The 9,234-nt window shown below is 47.9% G+C and overlaps 1 protein-coding gene across 1 annotated transcript; it reads right to left on the bottom strand.

Moving 5' to 3' along the window:
- Window positions 1–272: 272 nt before the first annotated feature.
- On the bottom strand, window positions 273–8,754 carry Mrpl58 (mitochondrial ribosomal protein L58). The gene is made up of 6 exons (XM_004630196.2): window positions 8,537–8,754; window positions 3,590–3,626; window positions 1,755–1,814; window positions 1,105–1,187; window positions 842–1,011; window positions 273–601 (listed from the first exon to the last, which is right to left on the bottom strand). Exons 1-6 carry the CDS (start codon window positions 8,720–8,722, stop codon window positions 517–519), a joined length of 621 nt encoding a protein of 206 aa, XP_004630253.1. The 5' UTR covers window positions 8,723–8,754; the 3' UTR covers window positions 273–516.
- Window positions 8,755–9,234: the final 480 nt, after the last annotated feature.

Genomic DNA, 9,234 nt, shown 5'->3' with positions numbered 1-9,234 from the left:
GTCGGCCCTCAGATCTCTCCTTCCTTGACTTTGGGTGTCAGGTATTTTGTCTCAGTAACAAGAAAAGTAACTAGGACAAAGGCCGGCTCAAATGCATGTTCACCAGTCTGAGCTCACCCTCTGGCCTGTGTGTACCTGCATGCAGACCTCGGGCCCTCTGGCGTCTGCCTGCTGGGTCAGCCAGCACTGGGGCAGGAGCTGTGAGGCAGATTTCAACTGAGCAAAGCAGCAGTTTTCTTCCAAGGCATTCTGAATGAAAAGCAACAGACTACTGGGCTTAGAAGTTTATTGCTGGCAACAATACATTCAGTGGTAACTCGGATTTGACAATATGGTGATCGCCTATGAAGACCCGCAACCCTCATTCCAAGTGAACATTTCTGTGAGGGTTCCAATGTCACAGACAGGCATAAACAGCAAAAATAACAATGAAAAGGAGATCTCCTCATGGTGTTACGTGACTGCTCCAGCTGCCCTTGGCCCTGCACTGAGGTCCTTGCTGGCTCACAGGTGATTTCAGTCCATATCTACCCTCCTGCTTGTCTTTACGGCAGCATTTATTCTCTTCTGTCTCAGCCTTTCCCGATTCATGTTTTCTATCCTGAAAGCAGAAAGACTGGAGTGAGACCCAGATGCCGAATTGGTGCGTTTAGCAGTAGGCGGCAGAGTGGGAAGCCGGCTAGCCCAGTCGGCGGGTGCTGACAGGGCAGGGTGCCCGCCTCCCTGCAGCGCTCCTGCCTGCCTCCAGGGAGCTCTCGGGCTCTCTTCTGCCTCAGCTCTCACCTGTGCAGACCACTGCTGCCAGGACAGGTTTCCGGCAGCCCAGGACTTTCTCTCCTACCTGATTCTCTTTAGCCGAGCGTCTTCTTTGGACGGCTCCTTGGGCAGCTGACTGGCCTCGGCAATCATGTCCCGGATTTTCTGCAGGCAATCGGCCAGATTCCGGAATTGATAGCGGCTGCTTTCCGAGGTGAAAATCAACTCTCCTGACTTAGTGATTTTATTCTTATGCTGCAGAGAACAAAGGAAAAAGTGGAGCCCCACAGAATAAAGGTTTAAATGCCCCGGAGAAACCTACAGGGAAGGAAAGGCGGGCGTGGTTACCAGGAGGGCAATCTTCTGCCGCACGGGTTCTGCAATCCAGTCAGCAGTTGCCAAGTGGAACCTGACTTCGGCCTTTGAATTCACTGGGAGGGGAAGGAGAAGAAAGCCAGGGTCACCGAGGCTCTCAGCAAGGTGCAGCACCCAGGGGACCAGTGACCGCCCTGAAACACGGGGGCGAGGGGGGGGCAACGACAGACACCTAGCCATGCATGTTCTGATCACAGGGCTGCAAAGACAATGAGGCTCTTGGGGACAAAGAGAGATGTCCAGTAACCAGGGGAGTCCAGGGCTGCCCTTACGGTGTTACTAGGTTCTAAGAACGTGCAGAATGAGTTCTGTGAGAATGAAGGAAACCTGTCCTTGGAGCTGGATCCCAGCTCACACTGATTCCTCTTTGTTCAGCCTCACAAGCCAGTTCTAACCTAGCAACCCACAGCTGAGCCTGACAATCAGACCACATTAGGGAGAATAAAGAGGGTTATTATAAGCTGGCGGCATTCAATCTGCTGCTGAAAAATCCCTTTATTTCACACCAGGAGCAACACAGTTTCTTCCTCAAGCCCATCTCCCAGCTAAGTTTTTTTTTTTTTCTTTTTATTCCCCAGCTAAGTTTTAAAGAGAAAAAAAAAAAAATAGCAAGGTACCTATACCTTTGTTAACATTCTGCCCTCCAGGACCACTACTCCGGCAGTAAGATATTGTCAAGCGATCTATAAAACAGACGAACACAGACACGCACAAATGATTACACTATGGCCAAAAGCGCACAATCCTTAATTACCAGCATAACTATGCCTATTACTCATTTCTTTCGTGTGCGCGCACACACACACACGCTGTGCACACGTACAATGCAACATTCAGATCTGTAACCCTGGAAATTATTTATAGATGTCAAAACTGAGGTCAGAGTAGGTGACTTCCCTAAGGCCACCCTGACAGCAGAGGATACAAAATCACAGCACAGCTGTTTGTGTCTAGCCTCGCACATACCTTCTGCCCAAGCTTTTTGCAGTTTGTTATAAAGCAAGGACTTTGCTAAAAGTTCAAGCCAAGGACAGACTTCGCTTAGTGTACTTCACAGTGTGGTGGACGTGGAACTCCCTTGGCCCGGAAGCCGCAGCTGGGCAGGTTGTGTCCGACTCACTGCTGGAGAGGAGCTGCTCACGGCCTCTGCCCACACGGCTTCTGCATATACCAACAGCGGGGCCGGCAGAGACAGGTCTGCCTCCAGGCTAGATGTGACACGAAGCTTGCTGCCTCCCCCAACTCCCACCTCTGGGGCAGACTGACAACCTACAGAACTTCTTTCCTTCAGCACCACCTCAGTTCTGTAGCTACAGGGTGTGCTATCCATGGCAGACTCATTTTTTTTTTTTTAATGGTTTTATTTGTAGTACTAGGGGCTGAACCCAGGAGGTACACACTGAGTTAAACCCCAGCACTTCTAAAAATTTTAATTTTGAGACAGGGTTTCACTAAGCTCCCTAGCCAAGGTTCAGACTTGAGATCCTTTGGTCTCAGGCTCCCAAATGTGGGGATAACCGATGGGCGCTGCTGCGCCTGGCTACCTCTGGCCTCTCTGCTTGTATGTCATGCTGAGGAGTGGACGTGGGGAGATGGAGCCTTCAGCCTCCCTCCTTTTCATAGTCCATGAGATTTATAAACTCAGTCTCAAAAGGGCTCCCTGCTTCTTTCTGGGCCATAGCTGTCAGACCTCAGGATGAGTGACAGATACAGAAGTCTAAAAGTATGCAGATGGTTCACATGGAGAAGTGCCCCATTTGTGTCCCCAGCTCCCAAGTTTGTCTTCTCCTCCTTCTTCCAAAGTCAGATATTGAATCCAGGTTTTTATACATATTTTCAAATATAGAGACAGATATATGTATATCGATATAGAGATAGATTTCAGACACATGAACAAAACTCAAATGGTAGCTGATATACTCTTCTGTGTGTTCTTCTTTTCCCATAACAATCAATATATCTATTGTAAAGATTGCTGCAGGTCACAAACACACTTTCATTTAGTATTCTAAAAAGTGCTGCAGGCTGGCGAGACAGCTCAGCAGAATAAGCACCTGCTTTGGCAAGTTTAGTGACTGGGGTTTGATCCCCAGGACTTGCTGAGCTGGAGAACAAGTCCAGGAGTGGTGGTGCACACCTGTAACCCCAGTACTGGGAAGGCTGAAAACAGGAGGATCACTACGAGTCCAAGCTGCGTAGTGAGACACTGTACCAAATACATAAAAGGAAAAAAAAAAAGATGCTGCAACAACTGCACTTTTGCACAGCCAGAGATGGCTTATTTTAACTGGGCTGAGGAAATCTAGGAGGAACATTTGCTGGGTAGAGGCAAAGACTGTTTTTTTTTTTTTTTGCTAGGCACACAACCCTGGGTTCCATGCCTCTGGGCAAGTGGTTCATCATTGAGCCACACTTCCAGCCAGAAATGACTCTTATTTAATAAAATAAAATCACTTACCTAAAGGGATGTCACTGCTGGCCTGTTTCGCAGCATCCTGTAATGTAACGCGAACAGTGTCAAATAAAAGATCAGCTGCTGGGTGACCCTTAACTGGTCCAGAGCAACAAAAAAGAGTGCAAAGCCACAATGCAAATGTAATACATTACTGCTTTCAGGTCCCCAGAAAAATCATCATACCAGCATTGATGAAAAAAAAAAAACAAGGGGCTGGGGAGATGGCTCAGTGGAATAAGCGCTTCCCTGGCAAGCGCAAGGGCCTGAGTTCAATTCCTGCTTCTGCAAAAAACAAAACAAAACATGCCCAGCCTTCAGAGATACCATCACAGAAACTCTCCTCCAGAACAACAGAACTGGCTTCTCCAGCTGTCCTCACTGCAGCCTTAGCTGGCCTCACAGGCCTGCTTCTCTGGGGGGCTCAGGGGAGTCGCAGCACACATGGGTCAGGAAGGCTCCAAAAGCAATACCTGCTGCCTACCAGCAGCCAGGCGCATGCTGGGCCGCCCTGCTCTTGCAGGGCCACAGGCAGCTAACCTGCAAGCGACCTGCCTTGAACAGGGCCTGGGACACCTGCTCCGAGGATTCCTGTCACACTGAGCTACTCACTCTAGGCCTTTTCACCTCTGTCTCCCAGAGCACTGCAGGAAGTGGCTAAAGCTAGAAATTGGTTACATGAGGGCCAAGGAGATGGCTCAGTGGAATAAGCGCTTCCCTGGCAAGCGCAAGGGCCAGAGTTCAATCCCTGGTTCCTCAAAAAAAAAAAAAAAAAAAAAAAAATCTTAAAACTATCTCATTGCTATTTGTTACTCAATAAATTTTTTTTTTTTTAAATTGGTTACATGTGTGGGAGCAAGGCCAAAGAGCCTAAAGCAACCAAGCTACCTTGTCCTGAGCAAAGCTCCTTGCCTGAGACAATTCCAGTCATTAGTCACTAGGCAACCTTGTGTCTCACGATGCTACCTACCTTTGTCAGTCTATAAACGCCTCTACAGTGGGTGTGCAGCTCCTCTTCTCTCATCAGGAGAGAGGGCTCCAGCTGACCTCAGCTTTGTCTTTTGTCTTGTTTTCTTCATCCTCTCATGGTTTTCCCATCAAGAGCTGCACAGGCTGAGGCAGAGCACTGCAATCTGTACCAATGCTCTTTAGCCTTGGACCCTAGTTCTTCGAACCCAGTGAACACTGCCCCCTGCGAGGCTTTCTGGTCCTCTAAGCTCATAGTACCTGTGTCTGTACCCTTCCTGGATATTCTCCTCCCATTTATCATAGAATTATTTGGAAGTAGACTCCTCACCCTGTCCATCTTTCTACACCTCTGAGGCCCACAGGCCACACCCTCTTCCTCGAAGCTTGCTCTTCCCCTTCCTCTGAGCAACCTTCTCCAGATTTCCTTCTTTTTGCCTAGGCCTTTCTCACTCCCCTTTGCCAGCTCTCTGCAACTTTTATTTTCATTTATGGGTTTTGGTGCTGTGGATTGAACCCAGGACCTTACAGATGCTAAGGACATGCTCGACCACTTAGCTACATCTCCAGCCTGCTCTGCAACCTTTAAACCTGATGTGCTCCTGAACTCCTTCCTCTTCTGTCTCTCTTCTTTCCCTACTGTCTGTGCCAATGACTCCTCACCCTCTGGTTCAAGCTCAAACCTCTTTCCTCAACTTGTCCCACGTACCAAGTTGTTACTTCACGTCACCCTTCATCGGCTTACTGGATGCCTTGAACTTCAGGTCTCCTCAAGGGGACTCCCCTTACTAGTGATCTGAGGTAGCCCCAAGTACTCACTAGCATAGTATCTTGGTCGATTCATTACATGAAAACCATGAACCCAAATTGGAACTTTCAAAATCAGGATTTTGAAAGTTAAGCTATTTGTCCAGCTCCCTCATGCAGACCACAACAACTGTTACCTCCAGGTGTGGTGTCAAGAAAGTTTCAACAGAACCAGACTTTCAACAATTTTCTGGACCAAAGCCTAGCTGAATCTAAGGTAGGATAGAAGAAATAAAGGTAGGTAACAAGGAGCTAGGGAAACTCAATTCTTTTTTCCCTTATTATCTTCAAACTCTGGGCCAGAGTTTGGGCTCTGGGCTCTGCACACAGCTGTGCTAATCATTTAAGAAGGAACGTCTATATTGTAAGGTTTATTAATCCTAAATTTATGTAGTCTATCCCACATCCCTTCAAGACAGAGAACACCGAAAAGAGTGACTAAATAATCTTCAGTTTGTAGGGACACCCAATTGCCAGCTTTTCCTGCCCGATTCCAGAGTTTCTGGAGCAATGCCTGGACGTCCCCAACTCTGCAATGACCTAGAAATCCAGGAAGAGCAGAGCTGTGCAGCCCTCTCGTGGTGACATCACCTCCCAAGCAGGAGCAGCTATCCTGTGTATGGGGATCTCCAGAGTTACAAACCACAGCTGAGACTGACTTATCAGCGAATCCACGGAAGCTGGCCTGTCCTTTTGTGAGTGCGCCCAACTGGACCTCTACAGCAGGGTGTGTCCCCTCCAGCTACTCAAGCTAGAGTCCTTTTCCTGTTCTTTCTTACTTTTTAACTCTACCTAATCAATCGGCCTAGGCCACAGTGGCATGTCCTGAAATCCTTTTCCAACGACGTATGTTAAGAACCTACTTAGCAGGCCGGGTTGAGGTCCCCATCTCATTTGAAACTTAGTGACTTAGCAAGACCTTATCTCAAAATAAAAACATTTTCAAAGATCTGGGATATAACTCTGTGCCAAGGCACTGGGCTTAAATCCCATATTAAAAAAAAAAAAAAAAAAAAAAAAGCCCTATTTGGGGGATCTCCTTGGACTTAGCTGGGGACAAATATATACAGTCTTTTCTTGGCTTTTGTCTTAGCCTTCTGATAAGTCAAACTGCTTCTGTGCATTCAGGAAAAGATGGATTATCTGCCTACATTTTTCCATTTTAATGGGAATTTTTTTTGTACTGAGGCCAGTGAGCCCAGAGAGTAGGGATGCAGTTTCAAGCCTCTGGCAGTGTCCCCACTAACATAATGACTTCTCACTATTTTATGTTTTCCCTCTTTGTTAAGTAAAAGCCCCTCCCTCTAGTGTAAACTCCAGGAAGCAAGAATCCCATCTGTTTTGCCAATTATGGCTGTGGTACCTGCTATGCTTGAAAGTGCCTGACAGCAGGTACACAATACACTTTTGTTTAACGAATGAACAAACAAATGAATGTTTTCATCACTCTCATTTTAATTTATGACCACTCAATCTTTTCAGTGTTCAAGAGCCCAGCCTTTACTTTTCTCTTCTTCTTTTTTTTTTTTTTTCCCATATCCAACCATTAGAAAATCCTGTAGGCTTTCCCTCAAAATCTAAGATCTGACCGATTCCAAGAAATATTGATTCCACCCTGTTTATCCTCTCTTTCCTGCATTATTGCAGTCTTTTAACTTGCTGGTCTGCACTTCTAGTCCTCCAAGTTCTGTAAGAATGATCCTGCTAGGTGTTGTGGGTCACACCTATAATCTCTGTACTCTGAAGGCTGAGACAGTGGAATTACCATGAACTCAAGGCCTGCTTGGGCTACACAATGAGTTCAAGGTCGACCTACACCATGTGAGTCTCTGACACACACACACACACACACACACACACACACACACTGATTCTTATAGCTTGCATTATTCCATTTTCTGTCTCCAATCTTCCAATTGGTCCCCACTGTAGTTGGAGGAAGTTAGAGACCAGTAAGCCTCTCCACGACAATCCTTTCTCAGTCCACCTCTCCTTCAGTTTCTCCTGAGCCAGTCCACTATGTTACTGTCCTGAGGATGCCCACTTGGGTGTTCCCTCACCTGGATGTTTGCCTCCCTAGTCTCCTCATGTCTTGCTGCTTCTTGGTCTATACTGCGGTCACCTCTCCTCCGAGGCCTTCCCAGACCATTCTACGTTACAACTCTATACTCTGCTTCTAGCACTCTGTCCTTTTGGACTTTATTTTCTCTGAAGTATCATCTTACACATTCTATATTACTTACTGCTGCCTGTCTCCTTCCAGCAGACTACAAGGTCCATATTTTAGTTTTGCATTAGATACTCTATGCAGTAGTCTAGGATAACAAACACAAAATCATTCCTCCCAAAAATTGGTTAAGATGGGTGTGGTGGCACAGGCTGTCCTTCAGCACCTGGGAAGAGTCTAGGGCCAAAAAGATCGTGAGATCTAGAACAGCCTGTGTTACAAAGAGAGAACCTTTTTTTTTTTTTTCTTCCCCTTTTCTGTTTTTCTCAGACAGGGTCTCATTTATGTAGCCCAGGCTAGCCTCGAACTCATGGCAATCCTCCTACCAGCCTCCCCTGCTGGGATAAGTTGTGCAGAACCATAGAGGGCAAGAACTTGCTTTAAAAATAAAACAATACCAAAGAAACCTTGTCGAATGAGTGGATGAACACAGTACTTTCCTCCAGTCCTATAGGCGCAAGGTCAATAGAACCGGTGGGTTCTGGCCCCTTCCTTGTGGCCCGAGGCAGTGTCTGCTTACAACGAGCTAAAGAACTGTATCTTGAAAGAATGAACGAGAAACCCTGTTTTTCAGGCCCGCTGCGGTCAGCAGAGGCAGCAGACCGTGTAACGCGCCAGGTGTAGCAGTGTACCAGGCTCTGGCCTCTACCGTCCACTCTGCAGGACCAGAACGTCCACATTCTCCCTTGGGACAAGCATTTGGGCGGGGAGGGAGTGAGGACGAGGAAACACAAGCAGAAAAGCTGCTGAGGTTGAAAGACGCTCATCTACCAGAACCTCCCGGTGCCCGCACACCAAACGCCACACAAGCTTTCAATTCCAGCCCTCTCCCGCCACAGCTGCCAGTAGCGAGCCTCCACGTCGCTCCACCACGAGCCAATGGAGCCCCGGCTTCCTGACGTCACCTAGCAACGGGAGGAAACGCCCCTTCCGCCCTGTTTTTTCCGGCTCACCGGAATTTTCCAGGCGATGTCCGAGCCCTTAGACTCTGGGTAGAGCTTGTCCAGACTATAGATGCTGTGGAACTCGGTGCCGTCTACTTGCTTGTGCAGAGCTCGGCGAGGGCAGCATGCGGGCAACGGAAGCAGTTGAGCTCCGACTCTCCTCCAGGGGCAGCGTAGGAACCAAGTAGCTGCCATGTTGGATTTTGAGGTCGCTTCCGGTGTGCTCTTCCTCTCCGGTTCCGCAAGGTCACATCTCTCTCCGTTGTTTGGTTCCGCGCGGCTTTTAGGTTCCGCCTTCGCGAGCCGGCGGACGAGGCTCCTCCCAGCCTGACTCGAGGATTTCCCGTCTCTGGAAGGCCAAGCTGGGAACCTGTCAGGAAAAGGAAGCCTGGATTCCGTGCAGTTTAAAGACATCACTTCTTTTCCTTTCTGTCGGTTCCCTCCCGCCTGGACTCTCAACAATCAAATCAAACGCACCATTGCGGTCTTCTCTTCCCGGTTTTGGTTACTTCACACTCTTCTGCCCTGCACCCCACGTCCTCTTTTTAATACTTTGCTTTACCCTTTATTTTTAAATTCACGATTAAAAAAACAATAATAATAAAAACCAGAGCCTTGTTAACGTAGATCAGGCTGGCTAAGAAGTTAGCTGTGTAACCCCGGGTTAGCCTGGAACTTACAGTGATGCTCCTGCCTCAGCCTCCCAA

The sequence above is a fragment of the Octodon degus genome, unplaced genomic scaffold, assembly GCF_000260255.1.
Source record: "Octodon degus isolate 3935 unplaced genomic scaffold, OctDeg1.0 scaffold00033, whole genome shotgun sequence".
Taxonomy (NCBI): Eukaryota; Metazoa; Chordata; class Mammalia; order Rodentia; family Octodontidae; genus Octodon; species Octodon degus.
The sequence above is the reverse complement of the archived record's forward strand: the minus strand, read 5'-3'. Positions and strand labels throughout refer to the sequence as shown.